A 25,386-nucleotide genomic window follows, 5' to 3' on the forward strand; every position below is an offset into this window, starting at 1 on the left:
CAACGACGAAAGTGGTATCACGACGACTGCACGACCACAATGGAATGACGATACTGAAGCGATGACGATAGTCAAACGACAGCGTGACGACGATGGTAGGATGCGCAACGCTTTGACGACGACGCCATGACGAGAGCCGGATGTCGAAGTCACAATGAAGACAATGGAACGACCACGACGACACCTCGACGACGGCACAACAACGAATGGATGATGACGACTGCGTCACGACGATGCAGTAACACTGCAATGACGAAGAGGCGATGATATCGATGGAAGAACCAAGGCGCATGACGGTATGACGACAATAAGATGTTGACTCCTAAATTATCACGATGGTATAATGACGACAACGTCAAGACGAGGGCATGAGAACAATGAGATGGCGGTGTCGCGACGACGACGGTATGACGAAAAGCGGATGACGAGGCGACAATGACGTAAGTGACACGACCAAGACGGCATGACGACGACGAAATGACAGTGAATGTACGACGCGCCTGTGTGACGACGACACAATGACAACGGTGGCATAATCAATCTTGAATGACGACAGCATGATTACGCTAAGTGCCGTACAAGAAATGACTTCATTGGATCGACGAAGGTGATATGACGGCACCGGCATGACGACAATACGATGACGATACTTAATTGATAAAGATGGTGAAACGACAGCATGATGACAACAGAATGACGAAGGCAGTACGAAGATATCGGTATGACAAGTATGATGTCGAAGTTAGAACGATGACAATGAAACGACTGCAACGGCATCCCGCTCGCGAATGCATAACGACGACTATAAGACGATGATGCAGTGACGACAATAGCATGAGGTGATACCAATAGACGATACCAATACCGACGATAGCAATATATCGTGACAATGGAATGACGATGACTGTATCACGTAACCTGTATGACGACAACGGCGTGACGACTGTGGAATGATGAGAGTCAGATGACGAAGTTGCCGTGACGGTGATTGTGCGACCATAATGGCATTTTTATGACGCTCTGAGAACGGAGGCATGATAGCGACTGTCTGACGTTGACGATATTACAAGGGCAGTTTAATGACGCTTGCATAGCGACGACATAATTACAATACGGCGAAAAAATGACACCCTCGCTAGAACGACGAAGGAGCTACGACGAGGACCGCGTGGTTACAACGGGTAAAGCGGCAATGAAGTGATGACATTTATTAAACGACGGCATGACGGCGACTGTGTGACAACGATGGCATGTTACGATGGCATGACGAGAGTTGCATGACAAATCAGAAATGACTACGATGCAGTATACCCGCAGCGGTGGCTTAGCGGCTATGGTGTTGCGCTGCTACTCACGAGGCCGCGGGATCAAATCCTGGCCGCGGTGGCAGCATTTCGATGAAAGCTCAATGCAAAAACGTTCGTCACCAGAGGATTCGGGTGATCCCCTGGGGGTCAAAATTAATCCGGAGTGCCTCATTACGCCGTGTCTCATAATCAAGACGTGGTTTTGGCACGTAAAATCCCAGAATTCAACGATGTAATGACCACGATTGCATCACGACTCCGAACAGATGCCTACTGGACCAAGCTGTTGGACATCTTGGACCACGGTGTCGCAGAGGAAGGCGTGACGATGACAGGATTGAGTCAGATAACGATGCTTTAATGACGACAATGGAACAACCACGACGACATCACGACCAGGAGCACATACCCAGTGGTCCAAGCAGGTAGACAACTTTATAACCCAGCATCTGCCACTGTCTCGGACGTTCACGCAGCCCACAGCCGGTCGGGCCACTATTTACAAAGTGGCAATTCCCGTTGTACGGTGGGCTGTTATTTCTAACCGAAGTTATTTTATTCCTGCGCGAAACCCATGTCCAAGAAACGAGGTAGTTGCAATGTACCTACAGATTGAGCGCTTAGCAATTAAGTAAACAGCAGAACTTATTCAGAAACATACTGGTACCCACACTGTTACGATCGTCGCATATGTATCTTAACTATTCATCTCTGCTAAACGGCAGCATAGAATAACATACAGAACGTTGCAGTAAGGTCCCATCTGTGAAACGAATTTCTCTAAATCACAACTGGTCTTCGAGGCTGATTGGAGGCTCCAACAAGCGTTCACCTATCGCCCTGGCTGTTCTGCCCGCCTCAATGCCAGCATAAATTGCGGTCAAGCTGACCTAAGTCTCTTTATTACGTCTCACAGAACCATTTCCTCCGTAGGCGTTTCCACGTCATACTAAACAGACCAGTGTGAAGACGAAAACAACCACCAGAAACTGGCACCGAGCGTACACCGGGAGTACAACTCGGAGCGCTCACCCAAGCCAGCATGTCGATTGCTTATGCATCGCAATGTCTACGCAATATGGCGGCGCATGAAAATCAAAAGGTTTCGTATTGGTGAACTCATATAGATAATTTATGCCACTGGGTATGTACTGACTTCTTTCCGACCAAGTAAACAAGTTTCCTTCAGTTGTTGTTGGCCACTTGGCGCGTACCCGAACAGAAATTCTCCCACCAGGTATGTGCCACGGGGTATATATTCATTATTGGGAGGTCCCCTACAATGGGTGTGCCACTGTGACGCAAGGGCTACGAAGCCATAAATGCAATTAGATATGTGCGCACACTTCCCATCAACATTCTTCGCTCGATAAGCATGGTACATCGCCTTGGTCCTGGTGACGCAGACGGCAAGCAGCTACAGGTGACGACATTTTGCTGTGCCAATGCTGCTACCTCGCTAACTCGAAGCTTCATGTCATTTGGATTCTGACATTGCACTGGATGCGCGTGATCTTCCAGGAGGAATTGTGAGTGAACTCGCGTTTCTCACGCATACTGTACGCATTGCTATAGTAGCCGGACAAGTACCTGAAGCAGCCGAGTGATCCATAGCACACGCCCCTGTCCACTGTGGCCACGTCGGCGCTTCTGCGGTGGCGTCCACTGTGCGCACGCTGCCATTGCGCGATGGATGTCGCCACCGCGGACCAGATCTCTTGCGTACTCGGCTCATCGTCGAACAGCAACTGAGATGGCTTGGAAACTGCGTCGCTGCTGCCTGCGCAAATCGATACGCCAAGTTTCAGTGGGCTCGAGAATAACGAAAGTAGCGAAAAAGGAAGAGAATCTCACATAGATATTGCGGCACAAGAAAACCTCTACTATTGCATAAGCTTGCTTTTGAATTGTTCTGAATATTCCGTTATCTCTCATCTGCACACTCGAAATGTCTCATTGAAGTCATCCCAGCGTTGCCGGACATCGCAACATACACGCACACCACCCAATTGAAGATATAGTTCCCAATAGTTTCTACACGAAATCAAATACAAGGCGCATAAAATGTCGCCCCGTGTCGCAGCTCCAAGAATGACCGAAAGAAGTGCCATATTAAGGGTTACACATTAGGTATACGTTAAGTCGCACTGTAAATTGCGTGAAGTGAAGGGAACAGCTACACAAAAAAAGAACGTTTTCCCGGCTCTCAAGAAATTCAGAGGCCGCGTTTTCCTTGGGCATGTAGGACGGCGCATAATGTTCCACAGCTACTGCATCAATCTTTTCTTTCCCTTATTGCATGCGAACACCGCCGCCGAAGGTGCGAACAAGAACGACAGAAAGCTGAGCTAGTTGGTAATGATTCATTATGCAAAAAAGAGGTGAGGCGCGCACACAGGACACAAGAGAAGTGGACAACACGAACGCCTTCGTGTTGTGTTCGTGTTGTGCACTTCTCTACTGTTGTGTCCTGTCTGCACGCCTCACCTCTTTTTTGCATGGTGAGAAAAATATTGCACGTTACGAGCGGTCACAAACGAATGTACCCATGTGCAGCATCATTCTTGCGCAACATCAGAACTCCTGCAAGCAAGCACAGGAGTCAATGCTACACGGGACAATCCTTATAACTACAATGCTGATGTCAAACTTCTTTCGGAAACATTAACATTGACAAGTATCGTAACTACCGATCATATGACGTTTGTCCGTTATAGATACTGGAGTCCCAGCAAACTGGACACATTATTCAAGGTGCACATCATTGATGCAGTTTAACTTCCCAAAGTAACACACTGGCTATGATGCTGGCCATGGTAGGAGGTTTGGGATTAAGTTTAAACAAAAGAGATTTCTGAACATGCTCTTAAAAAGCGGTACATAGAAGTTTTTGCATTCCACTCTTGTTACCTCAAATACCTTAATCCGGAGGATTAGGGTTCAATTTCTGCTTAATGCGAAGCATTCTTTGCCTCTTTCTTTGCACTTTGCGGTAAATAGGTAGGTTATTGCCTCGTCTCGCTTTAATAAAAATAAAAAACAAGACAATGGGTGGCTGACGGCTGCATCAAGCATCTGTCATAGGCCACACCAGCCCGGTGCTCTGACCACTACACCACGATGACACCCATACTTCTTTCATTCCAAAGACAACCAGCTCTTTGAAACACCCGGCGCGCGCGCCCCGTGCCACTTTCTCGTCGTCTCTCCTTGTGAGAACTCGCGCTCTTAGGCGAAGAGTTAGACAGCACAATCTTCGAAAGGGGCCCACTTTCCTGGTAGCAGTTTATGCAAAGTAGAAACAGTGCAACATGAGCTGCTTCTTCAGTTCATTTAGAAGACAAGCGCATATCGATCCCACTGCCTAGGGGACATGCTGCAAGGATGTTCCGCCTACTTGCATGCCAATGCACTACATCAAAATGGAATGAACCACATTTTATGCAGGCCTCATTATACACTCTGGATCCAACCGTTGGCCCCCGACTTCCGCCAAGACTTCCCCGAAGAGACGCCACCCTTTTACCAATGCCCACACGTTCCGCATAAAGATGGCCGACACTGCAGCGTGTGGCGATTGCGGTGACGGGGAAACGATTCATCGTGTTCTTTGCCAGTGCCCGCAGTACGGTGGGCATAGACAATCGCTTTCAGTCATGCTGAACCAGTTGGACTACCAGACTTTGTCGGAAGAAAGAATTTTGAAACATCGATGCGACTTAGCATCACGTCAGAAAGCCGTGCAAGCGCTGCTGCGCTTCTTGAGATCGACCGGCCTGTGTGAACGCTTGCGAATATAACGCTTTTCTGTTACCTGTTTTTCTTTTTACAGCCAAGCTGCATACGGATAGGGTTCCGTTTTTTCTGCGTGCGTAGAAGAGGTTCGCGTAGACCGATAAATTGATATAGCTAAGTCATGCACTGCGACGAGCCCGGCGTCGAGCGACGCTCGCCTGAGCGCCGACAACGTCGGACTATAAATGCTGAAGGCTTGTTTATAGCCAAACGTTATGTGTCCGCCTCTTTACTATGACGTCAACATCGCCTAGCGACGTTATCGGCAGTTGCGTTCTGGTTGTGCTATGGATAGGACGCGTATTGTACGCACCGAGAAAAAAACAGCGTGCCCTCCAAGAGCGACGGCGTGAGCAGAAGCGGGACTGGTCGCTAAGGCACCCCAAGCGCGCGTCGGTCGACGGGCCCGGACCGTTGCGTAGTCGCCTTCCGTCGGACGAAGAACGGCAGCGCGTACCCGTGAAGATTGCCTTCGCGAACAGAAACGGGCATGGGCACGGCAGCGGCGGAAGGAGACCACCGACGATGCCAACGCCAACGCCAAGCGTATGCGCGATAACCGTCGGCACCCCGAATACCGCGAGGATGATAGGTTCGGCATTCAACGCTATACACTAGTCAATGTACCAAGTACGCGTCAATGGTCATGTATAGACATGACGTTTGCTCAAAATCTCTCGAGCATCGTCATTCAGCCCACGGCCGTCTACCATAGTGTCCATAAAGCGAAGATCACTATGGTAACAAAATAAAATCAGACAGTAGAATGAAGAAATCACGTGTTTTCACTCAATATAGTAATCACCCTATAATAAATCAATATAGTCATCACTATACACAGCTTCGCTGGTTATCCACCTTCAGAGAGTGGAATAGCACTGAACATTTCTTTCTCTACTTTTTTTTCTTTTTTTCTTCTTTTTGTCTTCTGCACTCTTTCTCTTCTTCACAACCCCTATATCCCCCACTCCAGTGCAGGATAGCAAAGCGGCAACTCGCGTTTGGTTAACCTTCCTGCCTTTCCTCTCTCTCTCTCTCGCGCTCTCTCTCTGTGCGAAGTTGTGCCAACTTAACGATCAACCAAGTTAATCATGTTTCAAGATTTCTTCAACGGAGTTCAAATGTGATCATCGTTATATTATACACCACATGACATGTCCATATATACCTAAGATTGCATAACACGTAGTTGCTGATAACGACACAATTCGTGTTTCTCCCTCCTCGCCACTACTCATGTAGAACCCAACATTCGTCATGTCGTAGACTCGCGCGAAACGGCCGGCATGTTATGCGTTAACTGTCGAGAAGACTTCTTGGCAGCGCCGCTAGGTGACGTACGTACAAGTCCAGAAAGAAGCGTGTGAGGGGATCGCGGTTGCCACATGACGCGTTTCTCAGGGTTCGCACACACAAGCTCGCCATGCAAAACGGAGGACACGCGCAGGCTTTGCGCCGGCGGCACTAGATGGCGCCGATTGTTCTTAGAGAAGCGTGAAAGAGCAGTCCCGCTGTAGTACATGGCTCACACGTAACTCGTTTCGACGGTGCCAATACATTGTGTGGCTATATTGATTAAATGCTAAACGCCTCTGTCGACAGTAATCGTGAGATTGGTTCTGCCTCATTTCTCGACAAACAATGGGCCATTATCACACATCAAAGATGTTTACACAATCGACCCGCCTCTGCATCCGTGCCGATTGTGGTGTTACCGTCGATGAAGCCCCACATCTTAGGTGCGGTGAACGGCTCATTTTGCTAGCTGTCGGATGTGCCTAGCTAGAAAAGCTGTGAGCCGTTATATTTTCGCACGGTTCTGCACGGCGTGTCGCAGAAGATGTGTTTCTAGTTGAAAATAAAAGCTGGGCAATGCTACTGATTTCCATGGGCTTCATTTTATGACAGCGACAGACATGTTGATATGGGTCAGTGTACTAATTAGATCATCAAATGTAGGAATTAGACAACCTTTTGCCCGAAAGAGCGGGAAACACTCGATCCTAATGGTGGACTGGAAGCCCGTCGTCCAAAAAGTTATGACCCCTTCCCGACCTAGAAAATGTGATCCTGCTAATGTGTCCGCAGTAATTAATTACGGCTAATACCAAGCGCAAAAGTAAAGCTGAAAAGTCGAACAACTGTCATTCCTGTATGAGACACTTATTATCGACATCACAGTTTCTGCCTAATCGTCAGGTGATCATTACTGAAAGTCCTTTATGCTTCCCTAACAGTGATGCGGAAGTACTCGGATGACTTTGTGGGAGTATTTTGCCAAACAATTGACAAAGCATGGACAAATACTAATTGTATCTCCTGCCGCCACAGGCCGCTCAAAATGCAAACTTCAGCTTGCTTAGATGCTTGGTTGCTCGCTTGCTTCTCCGCATACTTACTCCATAGATCGACCAGTTGCTTGTTCGCCGGGATAAAATATAAATGAACATCCCCTTTCGGTCGCTTATTCTCACGGCGAAATCAAATGAAAATACTTCATAAAGACTGACCGAAGCACTCAGTTGTCATGCTCTCTAATTTCATTCGCTGACATTGTTTTAGCCACCCATTCGTACCATGTTTTTTGACATAACATTTCTTGCAGCTACATCTTTCTATTGTTAAGCTGCGTGTGTAGAATGTAAATACCGCAGCGAATAGCACAAATATATAAAAAAGCACAATAAGATTTTCGTAGTTTCTGCCTCTTCAGCTCCATGAGCTCAGTCGCCACACGAATTGGTCAAGTCTCCTCCACTTCCTCAATGCATAATGCGCCTTCCAAACAGCGTACTCCACACTACGATGTGTGCAATTTGTCGCCTGCGAAAGCAAACTTCAAAGTTTATTTCGCGTAACCTCTGCGTATCAGGCAAACAAAAGGAGGCACCTCGCCTCGACAACCGGGGAAGCACAGCGGCAGTCCACGCGGTGGCCAACTCGCATTGAGAGCGCGGGCAAGGACGCGTGAAGTAAGACCAGTCGCTGCGCCGCTGCTTAGTAGGCATAAAAAGCGGCATCGTAGCAGCATCTCTCACCCGAGGAAACGGTGCAGAATGAGGCAAAGCTCAAACTGTAGCCTTCTGCGGTGCTCTGTTCTTTTTTTGGAAAGTCATATGGATTGACGTAAGAATTACGACGCGCAACCAGAGCGGGGTACGTTTTCTTCCAGGCGCGCTCGGCAGCTCAGAGGTTCAGTTTTGTTACCGTCAGATTTCACCAAGGGGATGAAAAGCTCAGCTTGTCCTTTTTGTGTGCTAGTGCGAAATGTTCTCTTTCGAGCAGCAGGATTGCCGACAAGTTGCAGACTGACTTTTCCTGGGCACGGATCCAGCTCGTAATTTTTGTGACGTTATAGTTTCCTGTATATTTTTGTATTATTTCTTTTGCGCTACCCAACGCTGTCTGCTGTCTTCTTTCCTCGCCTCTTTGACCTCCTGTCCTGGATTTATGCGAGAGCGTATTGCCGCGCATGTCAGCCAAGGGGCTTGCAACGTGCCAAAACAAGGACGGCTGCGCTTAAAGGGTATAAAAATAGACTCTGGGAGCATCCGCAACAAGACAGTGGTCAGCAACGATGCCGGATAAAGCTGTTTCAGGATGCGACTTAGGTTTCGCGAGGGGCGCAGATGAAGTTCGATAAACCAGCCGTCCGTGGCACTTGCGGTCAGCTCTCGAACGCGTTTCGACTGCCCTGTTTGCCCTGTTTTTACTGCGAATGCAATAGTACGCTGTCGATGCTCAGACAAAGCCGCACCAATTCTAGTCACGGTTCCTAGTTTACGCATTGCACTCAGAAGCCGTAAAGTGCCGCAACCCTTTAGTAGGCGGTCAAGGTGCTCGCGATGGCTCACATGTGACATCAAATACTTTTTACTAAGCCGCTCTATTCTCTCGTATTGCTAATAGAGTTGTTCGAAATAGGTGAGCTGGTTTCGATGTGAACAGTCATCGTTTTAATATATCCCCTCAGAAGAAAAAAAGAAACCAGGCATTGACAACTTTAAGCCGGCTTCGCCATGCCATTTTCTTTAGCCTACTTACAGAAACCGGCATGAGGAATTTTTTTGTCTTAGACATAATTTGATGCGGACATTAGGAAATAAACACTACATACAGTCCTCAGCTAACGCGAACACATAAATATTTAAAAGTTCTCAGTGTTTATATACGTATGCAACAGAACAGCGTTCCCTTGATATCATTTTTCATACAGAATACAAGAAGCCGCCTTCAAAATTGTTTGCGGCGTGAAGAGAAAAGTTCAACAACCTTGCGCTCCGCTGTGAACCGCAATTCTGCGGAAATACGAGCAAGCCCCAATGTCTTGAGTGAAAGCTTTACTGTGTAAGGCTGCTGTTTCCTTCCTGGCTACCCAGGAGTGAAACACTCCATAAAACTTAATCGAAAGACCTGGAACAAATCATCAAAATATTTTTTTACGATGGCGGAGGGAATGAGGATAGAGACGGAATGAAAGATAAGTAAGCTGACAACGTGACGGGATCTTTCGTGTGACGATATCGACTCTTGTGTTCAGAAATAAAATTGTGAGTATCCTACAATGACGGGTTTGTTTGAAACGCTTGTAGTGCTTATTCAGGATGCAAAAGTTCAAGACGCTCAGATTACGACAAATCTTTAAGTTTTCTGTAAGATACTGTAGGAGATGTTAGAAAAGCTTAACGAAACAAATTATACCACGATGGACAGAAACGTAGGTCACGAGAAACATCTTCTGTGATCCCTATAAAAGGGCCACTTATAATGCTCCAATTATATCATTTCACTCTTTTTAGATTGCTTCACCTCATTCTCAAAGCTATGCTTAGAGCTTTTTCTCAGGTCGTTCGTGTTCTTTGTATGCATTAAGCTGGTTCTCTTCATAGCAGTTAAAGGCATGTATCCTATTGGTCGATTTCAGTGAAAATTCAGCGAAAGTTTCCTAACAAAGAAATTATGAAAATTTCTTCTTTCGAATGCCCGGAAGTTATATCAAGCTTTCTGTTAATAAATATCAGCGTCATCCTAAGTCAAAGCGATGCCAACGCTACGGATATTTACAGCTTGTGTAAAGAGTACCGAAGACACTCCATGAGTGAGGCTTGTGCAGTGCCGGTTTCACTGGTGTTCCAGGGCTGTGTACAGCGAGAAGCATTTCTCCCCTTCAACCCCTGCTGCATTCAAGGGACGGAAATGCCGCGGGTGCCTCCGTACTTCACTCAACTAGAGATCTGGCCAAGCAGGAGAGTATCGGCTAATTATCACAAAAACCGCACGTGTCTTCTCTAATAGTCAGCGTAGGTGGTTAGCCTGGCAACACCCATTCCCAGGTACTTCTCTGTCTTAGCGTCACCATAACGACTGAGGTACAGTGAGACTTGTCCTCTCGTACTCATTAGCAGACCACTATTATAATACCTACTCACTTTGCCCTTTCCCTAACTGATCGCTTCTGTTGGGTAGCGATCCGAAGAGAATGCACAATAAAATACAAGCTTACTTAAACAACGAATACACATCACGCGGGCTCTCCCTACCAGTTGCGCCACTGACGTCGAGGACTTTCACTTGCGTGACATTATCCTGCTTCACGGCGCACGGCGACAGCTGCTTACTGACCGTGGTCTAAACTTCCTCTCGAAAGTTATCGCCGACATTGTGCGTTCCTGCTCCATCCAACACAAGCTGACTACCTCATACCATCCTCAGTTGTCAAGGAATTCTGACGAAAAGGCAAACTAGTGCCTGTCGATGGGTCAAAATCCATTCCGACCATGGGAAAGGTTTGAATTACCTTGAAACAGCGATATGTGACTTTTCAAAAATATTCACTGCGTGCCAAATGGCTTTGGTTGAGCTCCCAGTGTCTGTCGCTGGAGTGTCAAACACTTTCGATGTATTACGAATGCCTTTTGAAAAACTACCACCAAAGACGTGAATAAGCATTTTATCTCAAAACTGAATTTGTCTCAGCCTATTGTATCCTCTTCTGTTTAAGCATGTCAGCAAATTAAGTCACTGCCAGAAACTGCCTCGCGCCACCCTTCAGGCGCGGATGAACGGCAGGGCTCAAAACAGTGATTGCGTGTAATCCACGTGGCCTCAAAGGATGGCGGAACGTCTGATTATGTATTCATTTCGGTCGTAGAAAAAAAAAGAAGTAGTACGTTGCTAGCGCTGCGGGAATGAAGCGGATAACTACTGCCTTTCGCTAGCTGGGGGAAGACACTAGAAATGCAGCTCTGAGAACTCCTCGTTCGGCACGCAAGGAGTGCTGGGGAAAGCAGCTCCATAGTCATACGATTCAGCGGGCGAGCAAACGCTGACCTTGAGACAAAACTGCGAGGCCGCGCGAACATTCGTCACGGAACAGTTGGCACGGCCCGCTCCAAAGCACGCACAATTCGAATCGGGCACTTTCCACGCGGGCACCGGTTTAACCTAGACCGCCGACAGGAACGAGAAAACCGAGCTTACGATCCTTCTGCGCATGTCTGAATCGAAAGTATTTCGAAGGCTTTGTGACTAGCCTAATTTGTTAAAACAGCTCATTCTCGCGAGCTGCTACAAAAGCCTATAATATTCTGTAGAATCGAAAGCATGACTCGTTGATTGCCAGCATGGGAACAGTGCGTAGTAGAACAGTGCATAACTGTGCAGTAAGTGACGCGGAGTTATTCAATTGCTTCTGGGCTAATAAAGCGCTTTAAAAAACGCTGATTAGTTCTGAGCTCACACTAGAAGAAGCGTTTTTTTACAAAACAGGCACAATACACTGTGCTCAGTGCGTGAACCTCGTTCGAATGCTATACACCAAATTTTACAGACAACAATTCAGTGTCATAACTGCACACAGGCTCACCTCCCGCCTGCCCTAACAAAACCTGGGTGCTCAGTTCTCCCGGAACGCGTGTTCCCACACAGACAATACCTGCTCATTCCATGTTCTCAGCATCTAGGCGCTAGAAACAAGGAGATGGTACTGTAACTTGCCCGCAGATTTTATTACAGAACATGATCTCTCCCTCTTATAGCAAGAAAAGGAAATGCAGTAGGAACGAAAGCAAATTGCAAATTTAGTTACAAGAATAAGAAGCCCGCGTTTATTTGGAAGCAAACATATACCGTTCGATGCAATGTGAAAAGGGGGAACCGTTGGGATCAATTTTGGTTGGTCACAGTCATATGAAGCCAACAGACATGGCATTTGTCTTTATTGTCTGTTGGCTTCATGTTGCTTAAATGTCCAATTGTCGCAACTTCAGTGACAATGCCGTACTTGTAAAACAAACGTTAACGTGCACAGGTAAGGCTACGTGTACTCTGACACGTCTCTAACAGCCAGGCGCATACTTGCTTCGCTTGGCAAGGAAACACGCTTGTGCATCCGACCGGTGCACGCAATCATTTGAGTGTCTGGTCTTATTCGCGTTCACTCCAAACAGCTCTCACGGCAACCGCACATTAGAACGTCGGTGTTTCCAGTTAAGACGCGGCTATGAGCGTATATTTGGTCTCACGGCCAGCTGCCAGAATTTTTCGAGCTTCATATGAAAGTCGGTCATGTGCGGTAAAATCTTGTCGCGAACGTTATCTTCTAAGCACTTGAAGAGGACGCTCTCGAAGTGCGTCCGTTGGAAAGATTATATATTGTACATACGTGGTAGATATCAACTACTAAATTTTAGTGATTTTAGCCAATGAAACCAAAACTACACTAAGACCAATCGTGGCCTGAGAGGAAAATTACAGTATGTTCAACGGAAAGCATTATGAAGAGCAAGATGTAGAGTATACATGAAGTTAATGAGCAGCCTTCAGTAACGAGCTTACGCATCTAGTTCTAGCACTGCCAAGTAGTTGTAGTACAAGCACGAGTCGCATCGTTGGGTTCCGTCCAAACCTTTGTGCAAGTTTGATATTTTATTGTTTTAAGGGAAGTTTCATTTCAACATTACCATGAACTTTAACATCAGATCGAATGTTAAACCAAAAGTGAGCTTTAAGATACTGATAAACATCCATACGTCTCCTGAGCGAAAGAATTTAAAACAATATTAGGCGAGCTTCTATAAGTAGACTCGATGTGTGCAAAACTTCAATAAAATTTACATTGTTTTCAAAGCTTGTTTTGGCTCTCATTATATACTTAAGCTCTCTGCACAACTGCGTCTGCTCTAACCTCTATGATCAGTGAGCATTGTATTCTTGTTCTCTATCGCATGTCATAGTTCCTAAAGAAGAAAAAGCACTGATTTTGGGCTGAAATACCTGACAATTAAAATTATTATTCAGAATCTTTCTGTACTGTTCGACGTGGCTTGATTCTGTTATCATTTAGCTAAAACTACACACAAAGTTCAGTAGATTGGAACGGGTCCTTCGACAACAATTTCTGCTCTACTTCTTCGGGCAAGCATTGAAGCACCGATCGGCTACGAGAATCGCGAAATCATCTATAGACAAAAGATTATTTTCAGAGTTGGGTTTACCGCAAAAAGAAGTTGTGATGCTGTTGTTGATCCTATGTTAGACGAGTTGTACATTATTCTTATAGTCACAAATAAAATCAGCAGTGCCAAATTTAGAAGCTCAGTTAACAGGACTGTCAGAAATGCAGACCACATAGAAATGCAGACCACATGCCGACCACGTCAGCAGAACCCTCACCCAACATATGGTAGTTGCTAACTTGAGTGCTTGGTAATGAAATGCACATCTGCCAGACGTTCTTTTTGGCAAACACTGCGCAACTAAGAGGTTAATATCGAGACAGCAGTGCTCGTGGCTTTCGCCACCGCAGGTTTAATGTATCATTCCGCGTCTGCAACAGCTTCTCTTCGCACGGAATTAGACAGATTCGATGATTGGCGGGTGAAACCGCAGCGACATTCACAAGAAACACTAAATAACGAAACACTGGCCTCCTCGGCTGAGTAAATAACGCATTCCAGTATTCACAAAGGCATTCCAGCAAAGCAAAGCGCTAGACAAGCTTCATGGTTCAGGAGGCTTACGCATCTTCAGAGTTCAACAACTAACTTTACGGATGACCGCGTGGCCAGGGCGTCTTCAGTTCGGTGAGCACGAGACTTTCCTACAGGCGACAGAGCGTGCATTGACCTTTCACATATCCGAAGAGCCCTTGCATACACGCCACAATGGCTGAGTGGCTATGGCGTTCTGTCTGCTTCATCAAGGCCTCAGCGACCATTTTTGAATAATGATGGAATTCAAAATACACACGTTTAGCTGAATGGCAGAGCACAACCTGTCACCCAAATCATTCTGCAACATATTACTACGCCGTTTCTAATCGCCCATAGCACAGCTTTTGAAAGTAAACGCCATCATTTTTTTAAGCACTCATTGTCATTCTAGAGCTGCGTTCTCACTTGTAAGCTATGAAGCAACTTGCACCACTCCTCCTGTAATCATCATCATCTATTCCCCTACTTTCACTCCCCTTCCCTCTTCCCCAGTGCGCAGTACAGAGTAGACCACACCAGCTCAGGTCGACCTCTCTGTCTTTGCTGTCAATGAAGTATCTCTATCTCGCTCGAATCAAAATCTTTTGTTTTCTTTAAGAGGAAACTTTAGCTCGGGTCGCACTCCAATGCGGCCTATTCAAATACATATAAAACGCAGAAACGCTTTGATGAAATGATCATTAGTCCGATATTAATGAAATTTGTTGCATTTCGAGATAAAGTTTAACTCTAGGGAGTGTTGAAAGCATAATTTCGATTTAGAGCTTGATTTTTTAAGAAATTTATAAAAATGCGTAAGCTTGAAAATAACAGAAGCACAATGTTTACAAATTCGTAGCTCTCCACAAAAAACAGGTGTCGCAGGTTTGTAAACTACGTCCCTTAGAGCATCCAAAGAGGACAAATTTGATATGTCACTTTAAATCTTACGTGAATCTGTTATATGGTCTATAAGGATTTGCAAAAAGCCTACTAGCATATTAGTATTTTATTTGAGAGCCATGTATAATATATCAATTTTGTCGGCTTTAAATGTATTAGGTGCAATTTACAGAATTGTGATATTGTTCTTCATTGCTGAGCTCCAGAGTTGTAAACATAATAGTGTTGTTTTCTAAAAATTTTATTTTTGCTAATTCTTATTTAAGAAATGGCATAGATGAAAAATTTGCTACCTACAATCACCGGATTTTAACTTTTGCGTTTAAATGCAACAAACTTCATCAAATTTGGTGCACTAGTTGCCGAGAAAAACGATTTCTCCTTTTTTATGTATTTGGATAGGAATCCCCGACCTAAAGCTTCCTCTTAAGAAGTTCCGAATGTTCGCGTGGCTTCATGAATTTCATGCATCTGCACAGACTTATACCGAATATCTAAGTTCTCGGGCAGAAAACACACTCCTTAAAGCCCCCAGTTAACCTCTCATAGGCAAATCTGCTTTTAGTACAGCATAAAACAACGGCAGCGATGCGTGGTGATATTGCACCACTGTGGCAGTTCGAGAAGCGAAAGCAAATTAGGACAATTTTTGAAATGGAGAGAAAGCATTCGATGCCGGGCTACCGCATGCCGAGGCAGTTCTGAGAAGATTATTAGCTGTTGTAGCAATAAAAGAAAATCGCTAGAACGACCAAAGCGCGCCACTCTCCATCCGCGGTTGCCATGAAGATACCGCAGTGCATGGCAGATATCACGTGTTAGAAGCGCGTAGCATCCGAAAAACCGGAACACATAAGTGAGGCGAACTCAAAATTTAGAAAGCACATCAAAGACACACTTAGTTGGTTCATCTTGAAGAAGTAATATGCTGCGAAATGAAATGTCGTGGGCGCTGTGTCCTACTTCTTTCTCGGCCTTCTCGATACATTTCACGCAGTTGTTCAGCGAAAGTCAAGTATCTGATCGACGTCCGCATAGATTTGGTGCCCCAGACAAAGATAGCTCCCAGTGCGTTCTACAATAATAATAATAATATTTGGGGTTTTACGTGCCAAAACCACTTTCTGATTATGAGGCACGCCGTAGTGGAGGACTCCGGAAATTTTAACCACCTGGGGTTCTTTAACGTGCACCTAAATCTAAGCACACGGGTGTTTTCGCATTTCGCCCCCATCGAAATGCGGCCGCCGTGGCCGGGATTCGATCCCGCGACCTCGTGCTCAGCAGCCCAACACCATAGCCACTGAGCAACCACGGCGGGTCAGTGCGTTCTACAAGCATCAAAGGTTTGGAACGCACTGTGTACGCTAAAACGCCAAGGATTCTAAACGCGCGCACAAAATTCGCGAAGGCTTTGCTGTTGCAGGCTCATTCATCGCCCTTTAGTGCATGCAAGGAGGCTAAAGGAGAATAATTTCCCCTTCTCTTTACTGTGTTACGAGCGTGTCGCAAATAGGATACTTAACTTGAGAGCAAATGAAGACATAAACAAAACAAAGCAAGAAAGATTATTATGAAAGATGAACAACTTCATTCATTGGTGAACAACTGCTCCGGGAGTTGTGAAGTTGCAGGCAGTCTAATAGCACCAATTAATTGAAGCGGAAGAAGAAGCCACGAGAAGAACAGTACAATATAACAAGCTTCAGCAAAAGCAAGCTTGTCTTCTTTGATCACAAGCACGGAAGTAAACCGGCAGGCATACAAGCTTTCGCCAACAAACGCTGAGAACCTATACAAAATCCACCGGCCTCAACGACGACAAATTACCTGCGTGAACACGCCTTCGAACGCCTTAAAATCCGCCCCCCGCCAAGAACCGTGCGCTAAACTCGGGAGCACCCGGACACTTATCGCGTCATCGCCTGCCTCCGCGAAGACAAATGTTCCCTTCAGTCGCGGCGCGGCCACGTATGCCCGACCGCCCCGAGCAACGACCCCTCGGCCGATGTTATAAGTGGGGGCAGCCGCACTGCGCGACCTTAGACCCCCGAAGTACCTCCACTACCACAGCGCAACCGGTTTCTAGTCACATACAAGGGCGAGGGGTCAAGAGGTGCGCGCATGCGACCACCCCGCCTCCACCACCGACTCACCCGACGCTGCTGGCGCAGCCACCGCCGCCGACGAGACCGCGATCCACCAGCAGCAGGCCAGACCAGCAGCGGCCGCCAGCAGCAGGAGCAGCAAGGGCACGGACGGCCAGCCTCCCGAGCGGAAGGTGGACGAGGCGGTGACCATCGACGGGCGCTCATGGGGCGAGCGGAGTCCGACGGCGGCTCCGGGCCCTGGGCGCGCGCGCTGCTTCTCCGAGGGCCTTCTCGGCGGCGCGTGCCAAGACAGCGCTGGTCGCCGGGCGTCGCGGCGCGAGACCGGACTCGTCTTCGGCCTGGTCGCGAGCGAGCGCGGCAGCCCGGGCAAGGGCAAGGCGAGCGGCGAGGGGAGGTTCTGCCAGAGCATCGACCGAACCGGGCCCCCTTGCTCGCTCTTTTCTCTCTGGGTATTTTCGGGTCAGGCCGCCGCGCTTCGGATGGCTGCCTGCCTGCTTGGCTGGCCGGACGGCTCCCGCTGCGAGGGACGTCGTCTTTGAGGAGTCCCTGTGTCCATACGAGAGAGAGAAGGGTGGACGAGCAGCGGACGAGCGAAGCGTCGCGACGCGGTGCGTGGTCTGCCCAGTGCCCTGCGCGTGCGCGGGCCCCCGAGGCCAGACTCTCGTCATAACCATTAGTGCTGTCGACGGTCGCCGCGGCACCGGAGCAGCAGGCGACGCCGGAAACGTGCGCCCGTTGGCCCCGAACGCTTTTCTTGAGTGTTCAATGAGGAAACCCCTTTACGGGGCCGCGCGGCGAGAGCGTAGCGGTGCATATCGCGCCCCGCGCTCGTTACGGAGGAAAATTCCGCGCCTCCTCATTCGCGAAATTTCGGTTAGTGTCATTCCCTCACCCTTTCATATCCTACCTCCCCCGCCCCCTTCGTGCGTGGAACGTTTCTAGAGAAGCAGGTGATATTGCATAGACAGCACAGTTTCGAGACCGTTTATGTGCGGTTCACTAACAAGAACAGCAAAAGAATGTGGAAAGGATTTTTAAACAGCTCGGTCTGGTACTGGTTCCATTGTTTTCACGACGACATTAGTAAATTGACGCACAAGTCCGCGCTGAAAATGCAGGGCTTCCACGCACACAGACCATTCTAACTCTGTAGATGCACTGGATGTCCCAGATAGTAAGGACTAAAATATTTAAAGAATAAGGTAAACGATACCAAAGTTTGACTACATTGGGCCAGCACACGCTTTCCACAGGCGGGAATATTTCTTCTTATATCCTTAGATGGCCGGTTAGCAGAAATTAGTCAGCCATATTAATAAATACTTATCAAATGGCGTACGTTCACGTGTCAAATTGTGCATTGCGTTTCAAAACACCATGATCACCAACGTCACTTTAAGGTCGGCCCATTTTTTACTAATTTCTTTCTGGTTTTAATAGCTTGGACGCAAAATACAAAATAATTAAGAAGTGAGCCCACGACCTCGCGTCTCACGTCAGGCGACCGCACTGTGGTCAAGATAAAGGTTCTTATCTTTGTACTGACGGTTACGTTTCTTGCCGTGTTAGGTTGTGCTTGTATTATTTTTTTTTTCTTGCACATAACGTAACTGTTATGCAATTCGCATATATTGATATACATAACTCCATAAATTTCATTTCACTCTTGTGACTTGATATATGCTTTTTCCCCATGCTGTTTCATATCATAGTGAATATTTGGTTCAGGGAACTTTCAGTTAAGCGAAAGTTAAGCACACTCGAAAATTATCTGTTTACTTGTTTTTGTGGTATGTACACAAAATAAAATGCTTCTTTAAAACAACTAATCTACTAAAAGCCGTCTAAGGAGGTTGTAGGTTCTTTGTGGCCTACTCTATCAAAGTAACAAGCCGTTCATATAAATTTTGCTTGCTGCTAAGAACAAGCAGCTATGTTACTAGAGTATTATCATGTTCATAGTTCTCTGCTTGCCGGCTAAAACTATGACATCGTTCTTTTTTTTTTTTTGCATGCTAAACAACAAAGTGGCTTGGCCAAATGCCAACTAGTCTTAAAATCTGCTCTGAAAGTTCAAATCCTTTCTTCGAAGAATGTTTGAGAACATCGCTTTGAGAAACCTATTTCTGCCTTTGCAGAGAATCGGCAGCAAGAGACAAGTTTAAAGCAACTGGTGTCAATCAATCAATCAAGATTTATTTACAACATGCGCGAAGTACACTGTTGAAGGCCACCCTGGCAAGAAAGCTGTAAGCATATAGCTTGACGAGGCCAGGAGTCGACCAGCAGGCAACAACAGCAGTGCACACATCCGAAGTAGAGTAAATACTCATTTGTACGAATGCCAGTAGAACGAATATTTCAGAATAACGAACTTTTAGAAAATCCCCGGCGGTTTTTCTGTGCAGTCTACTTCAAAATATTTCACTTGAATGAATTTCTGAATACTGAATATTTCAGTTGAACGAACTTGATCAGTGGACCCTGGCAACACTTCGCTTGAAGACTATGTGCAGTGCTACAGTGAGCTCGTTACCGGTGCTGAACTATCAGATTGCGAAATTGTTTCCAGTGTACATCCCGAATAAGCATAGTGCTGGGAGGCAACTGCAATGACAGAGGCATATTCAAATCCTTTACTCTAGCCGGCACTGTAGGATGCCTTGGAAAGTTGCGACACTTCGCGTCTCAGCAACAAGCTGCGCCAGAGGAAGTACAAAAAAGTATAGAATCTCTGGACAGCTTTGCTACTTGTTGCGCTTTAAGAGCACCAGTGAAAAAGAAAATTGCAGACCTTTTCCCCAAAAAAGAGATAGGCAGCAACCTAACTGTCGTGCACTTCGTATATATCGATGTACATAACCCCATAAATTGCATTTCACTCTTGTGACTTCATATATAATGTTTTCCCATGTTGTTCCATATCATAGTGAATATTTGGTTCACTGAACTTTCAGTTAAGCGAAAGTTAAATCATACTTGGGTCCCTTGAAGTTCACTGTACAGACACTCAACTTTTCGCAATGGTAGCTTCGTTAATACAACACGTGGTATATATGTACTCCTCTGGGCATAAATACATCCACATACATATATATGCATTACGATTGCATTGAAACAACAGAAAATAACATAAGAGCCAGGGAAATATATTCCGTTAGACAGTTAAAATGAACAGTAATAAGAGCAGTAATTAAAATCAATATTAAAGAATGTGTGCTTGCAACCTTCAAGAAATGAATATACATGTGATGAGTACATTCATAGCAGGTATGGATGCAAACAAAATTTTGAAGTTTCAGACAGGCAGGTGAAATTTATCGAACAGAAAGATATCACGCATTCGTGAATGCGATGGAACCGTATCTCTATTTACGTACTTCTGCAGTTTATTTATTCTCGCGGCTATGCTGTAGCTCATGGTTTGTATAAAGTAATAAAGCTGCACGATGTGGCTTTATCATACATCTTTCCGATCCTCGCGTTACACGGGGGCTGAAGCGTGCGATGCAGCTGTGGGATCGTCGTTTTCAACATCGAGAACGTTATATCCACACACCAGGATATTCACTGCAGAAGCATACGCGATACTCACGGCCATAAAATATGTAAAGCGGACAAATTTCACGAGCGCTATTGTGTTCACGGACTTATTGAGCGTCGTTAGAGCCTTAATGATTTTATAAAAACATAAGAACCATATTTTTAACGAACTGTACTCATTGCTATGCGCAGCGTGCGTGTGAAACCAAGTCACTGTTCTTTGCTGAGTACCAGGCCACAGAGGCGTAGAAGGCAATGTATGTAGTTGCTTACGGAAATGCTACGTCAGTAGCATTAAGTGATACAGATATAAACATACACATAGCTGCCGCAGACCTCAAACCCTTCATATGACATCGGTTGAGGAAGTATTGGTAAAGCCAGTGGGATACTGAAGTACCAAATAATCTGCCCATCGTAAAGCCAAAATTAGGGAACTGGATAATCGAAAAGACGGAATGACATAAGTGCTTCTTTGCAGATTAAGTATAGGTCATAGCTAGGGGCACTCACTCTCACTAGCTGACTGGAAGTGATCCTTCAACATGTAGTAGATGTGGCGACAGCCTTACAGTTACCCACGTTCTTCTTCAGTGCCATGAACTAGAAGCATAGAGGAAAAAGTACTTCCTCTCCCTGTATCCTGAGCACGTACCTGTCCACCCAGAATTTTTTCTCCGCAATGAACCACTTTTCAATTTTAGCACAATCTTAAACTTTTTAGCAGGAAATGACACTTTAGAAATCTTTCGGACAGGTTATTTGCAGCACTACCTCCCATTGCAGGTTATAGCTGCAATGCAGGAATATTTGTACAGCGCGCACATGCTTCCGGGCCCTTGAATCCAAGGCCTCTGCTGAGGCACGCGTTCTACCGTATCTCGTACGCCTCGTTTAATCATATTTCATTGCCAAGATTTCATCACTATAGCGCGCATCACTAATGATTGCCATTATTTTAATATATGTATCGTTTAAGAAATTGACAGACCTATTTTAGGCCCCCTTACAACCGTGTTACATCCTTTGTCATCGTTAATGCATAATTATACGATGCGTTTGACGCTCTTTGTCCAGAACTGGCCCTTGCCCCGTTAAAACCGATAAATCAATCAAGATTTGAGGAGTTAACTTTCCCGCTGGAATCATTTTGAGAATGACTTTTTTTTGTACCAGGAGTGCAGACTCAGTCGATGTGCCCTTTTTGAAACTGTGTTGGCACTCAGGCATAATTTCGTGCTTCAAAAAAAATCTATGTAGTCGACATAAAATTATATCTTCAAGGCTCTTGGAAAATACAGGCAAAACAGATAATGGTCTCTAGTTTTGAAGTGGTTTCTGTCCACCTTCCCCCTATGAATATAACCAGTACTTTAGCTAGTTTCATTTTATTAGGAAACGTCCCTGAGAGAGAGAGAGAAAGAGAGGGAAAGAGAAACATTTATTTCAACCATCGAGGTCGCTGCTCTTGAGGTCGATTCGGTGGTGCCCTCATTCCAGGACTCCACTGACTCCACTGCTCGACGAACTTGCTGGACAAGCGCTTCTTGGCCCGCAAGGGTATCGCCGGTCATCTGTACCTCCCATTGCTCAAATGCCGTGCTAGGCGTCTGAGTGTAGACGTTTGCTTCCGCACCCCTACTAGGTGTGGAAGAGCGTAGGGCATGTGTCGCCGCACCTGGAGCAAATGCCGCAATATATTAGTGGATACATTTCGCTGTATCTGTGTAGGCTTGGGAATGTGTTTGTATAAGTCTGACAGCTACTGCCTCTTCAGTACTGAGCTTCTTGTGAAGGGGAGGATAAATCTTGCCGTTGAGCCGCTGGATCTCGAGGCGTTCGCCGTAATGGGATGACAGGGTTACGAAGGTAAAAGGGGGGGATTGATGGGACGATTGCTTTTACCCCGCTCGGTTGGTTAGTGCTCGAGCTAAGGCGTTCGCACTTTCGTTCCCCTCCAGCGCCACGTGTCCCGGCGTCCACGTGATTCGATGGGATTCTTCCAGCCTCGGGCCTAGGATCTGAGCCTCCAGCAGCACTGTTCGTCCGTTGGTAAAGCTAGGGTAGGCCTGTTGCGAGTCGGTAACGACGTGAACTTCCCTACCCACCCTGTCTTGTTGCTTTATTACTAGCACCGCAGCTATGGCCTCAACCGCAGCTGGTGTCTCTTCGCTGACGGAGGCCACGAGGGTCAACGAGTTGTCGCTGCCGCTCACGGCGAGTACCGCGGTGTGCGCCGCGACGTCCACGTACATTTCGTACGTGGCCCCTTGAATTGTCGGCGCTATCGGTCGATGCCAGCCTTGCGTCGTCCTTCGTGGAGTTCATGACTCATGTGCATCGGGATGGGGCTCGCGTTGATCCTGCTTCAGTCCTCAGGCGGGAGTGATCGTTTCCCATCGAGGGCACGTAACTCCGTCGCCGTTTCGGTCCCGTGGAGGATGGCTCTGCCCGCCGCCGTGTTTTGTAGTGTGGCTTTTTGCGAAACCATAACTACACCCCACAGCATGGGGAAGGCGTTCTAGATGCCGAGAGCCCCTAACGTTTCGTTTGAGATGGTGACGTGGAAACCCATGGCCTTTTTGTACGCGCCTCTCATAATTGCATAAACTTGTTCTTGGTCTCGTTTATTTAGTGAGTGGTAGTGATACGGCATGCTATACGTCACTCTGCAGATCATCTGGGCCTGGACGAGGCGAAGCATCTCCCCTTCTCGCATGCCTTGTGCCTTCTTGTTATTCTTTTGGTAATCCGTGAGATGTCGTTCGTAGTGGACTTTAGGCTTTGGATGGTGTGGGAGACTCAGATTGCTGGGGAGCCACAAGCCCTGAATCCTGGTCTTATTGCTCTTCATGATTTCCTGGGCCTCTAAATAGGGGTCGATGGGGCCGGGCGACTTGTGGATTCCTCCTCCGTGCACGTGGATCTCCTCGGCCTTTCCGGGCGCGCAAACGCATACCGCTCGCAGACGCAAATCCCTAGACAGCCGTCGTGGCCTCCTGAAGAGTCGCCTCTTTATGCGCGAGGGAGCCCTTCGTGGCCCAGAGAGTGATGTCGTTGTGTGCAGGGCGTAACCTAGGTCCAGGATCTTCTGCAGCTCTTTGGTCAGCGCTATCACAGCGATGTTGAAGAGAACCGGAGAGACAATCGCCCCATGCGGCTTTCCTTTGTTCGGCACGTCGATTTTATCCGATCGAGTCAGACCTACTCCGATGGTCGCCGTGCTGCCCATCTAGAACGATTTGACGTAATTAAAGATGTGCTTCCCGTAGCTGATGTCTATCAGCCCCTCGAGGATGGCCTCGTAAAAGATGTTATCGAAGCCGCCTTTCAGGTCGAGCGCGAGCAGAAGGTGTTCTCCTACCTTCTGGACGCCCTTGAGGACTTCTTAGGATTAGGAAGGTGTCTTGCGCAGAGAGTCCCGGCCTGAAGCCCATCATGGTGTGTGGGAAGAGGTGGCACTCCTGTATGTAGTGTTGAAGGCGCGCTTCGATGACCCTCTCCTGCAGCTTGCCGAGGCAAGAGGTCAGCGAGATGGGACGCAGGGCATCGATCGTCGGCTTCTTGCCGGCTTGGGAATCGTCACAATTTACGCGTGTTTCCACTCGTTCGGTACGCGGCGCTTGCTCCAGAATTCTTCGTTTAGGTATTCGGTGAAGTCTAGGATGTGCATCGGACTCGGGTTTCTAATCATGGCGTTGGTAATTTTGTTGACCCCGGGAACGGCGTTAGGCTGCAAGGCTCCGGCCACGGCGGATACTTCATCCTCCCTGATCAGAGCGTCCAGTTCTGGTCTGGCTTTCCCTTGGTATCTTAGGAAGCGGGTCGCACGGGGTCGCTACCCAGGTATCTGGTTTTTAAGCTGTCAATCAGGTCCTGGTCGTTCCCGGAGAATTTGTAAGCGAGTTCTTAAAGCGTCTGACTGGTTTGCAATTTGGCCTTGTGGGGCTTGGTCAGATAACGCAGGATGGCCCACGTCTGTGCAGTAATCAGGGTGCCCTCGAGCGAGGTGCAAAACTGAATTAATTGCAAGATTAAACGTATGGACCAAGCACGGGCAGATAATGTCGATCGCATATTTTGCGAGTGTTATCTTGACTATTTTTAAATGAAGCTTTTATATACCTCGGAATAATGTCTTCGTTGAAAAAAATTCATTTCCCGAACATTGCGTTCAAGTATCCACGATATGTATGTGGAGGTATGGCTGATTGCTGCTGGCGCGTAATATACGCTGCAATGTACTGATAGAGCCGTCCCTGACAGTGATTTGTTATTAATGAGAAGTTCTTGTATTTTCTTTGCAAGTGAGCTTGTTCCCAGTGCAGAACTTCTTTCTTTTCACATGCGATCTGGTGGGCAATTTAATCCTGTTTTTAAAAGGTTCTCATAGCTTTTAAACTTTTTTTAGTATAGCATTTAAACGGTTCCGCAGCTTTTCAAAGGTCGCCAAAGTATTGACGTCAAGCATTCTTGTAAAGTAATCATGAAGCTTACGCCTTTCTATGATCATACCTTTCAGTTATAGATTAGTCCAAGGCTTCCGTGTGTGCTTTCTCGCCATAAATTATTCCATCAGAAAGCAGCTGCTGTGATTGTCACTGAAGAGCCTTATGAACGCATGGTATACGCGGCTTCTGCAGTCGTTTCGCTGAAAACAGACTCTCAGTCAGCATCTTCAATGTTGTATCCAAATACATTCACTGATGACTGTGTCCCAGCCTGGTAGACAAATGTTCGGCTGCAAGCAGCTTT

General features: G+C 46.8%; 1 protein-coding gene across 1 annotated transcript in view; it reads right to left on the minus strand.

Moving 5' to 3' along the window:
* LOC126523525 (pancreatic triacylglycerol lipase-like) overlaps positions 1-17,813 on the minus strand; it is a 51,701-nt gene extending 33,888 nt beyond the window's left edge. The window contains exons 1-2 of the mRNA XM_055066894.2: positions 17,134-17,813; positions 2,898-3,087 (exon numbers count right to left, since the gene is read on the minus strand). Coding sequence (XP_054922869.2) covers positions 2,898-3,087; positions 17,134-17,497 — 554 coding nt within the window. The 5' untranslated portion in view covers positions 17,498-17,813. The remainder of the gene's footprint in view (positions 1-2,897; positions 3,088-17,133) is intronic.
* Positions 17,814-25,386: the final 7,573 nt, after the last annotated feature.

This window comes from Dermacentor andersoni, chromosome 6 (genome assembly GCF_023375885.2).
Source record: "Dermacentor andersoni chromosome 6, qqDerAnde1_hic_scaffold, whole genome shotgun sequence".
Classification (NCBI taxonomy): Eukaryota; Metazoa; Arthropoda; class Arachnida; order Ixodida; family Ixodidae; genus Dermacentor; species Dermacentor andersoni.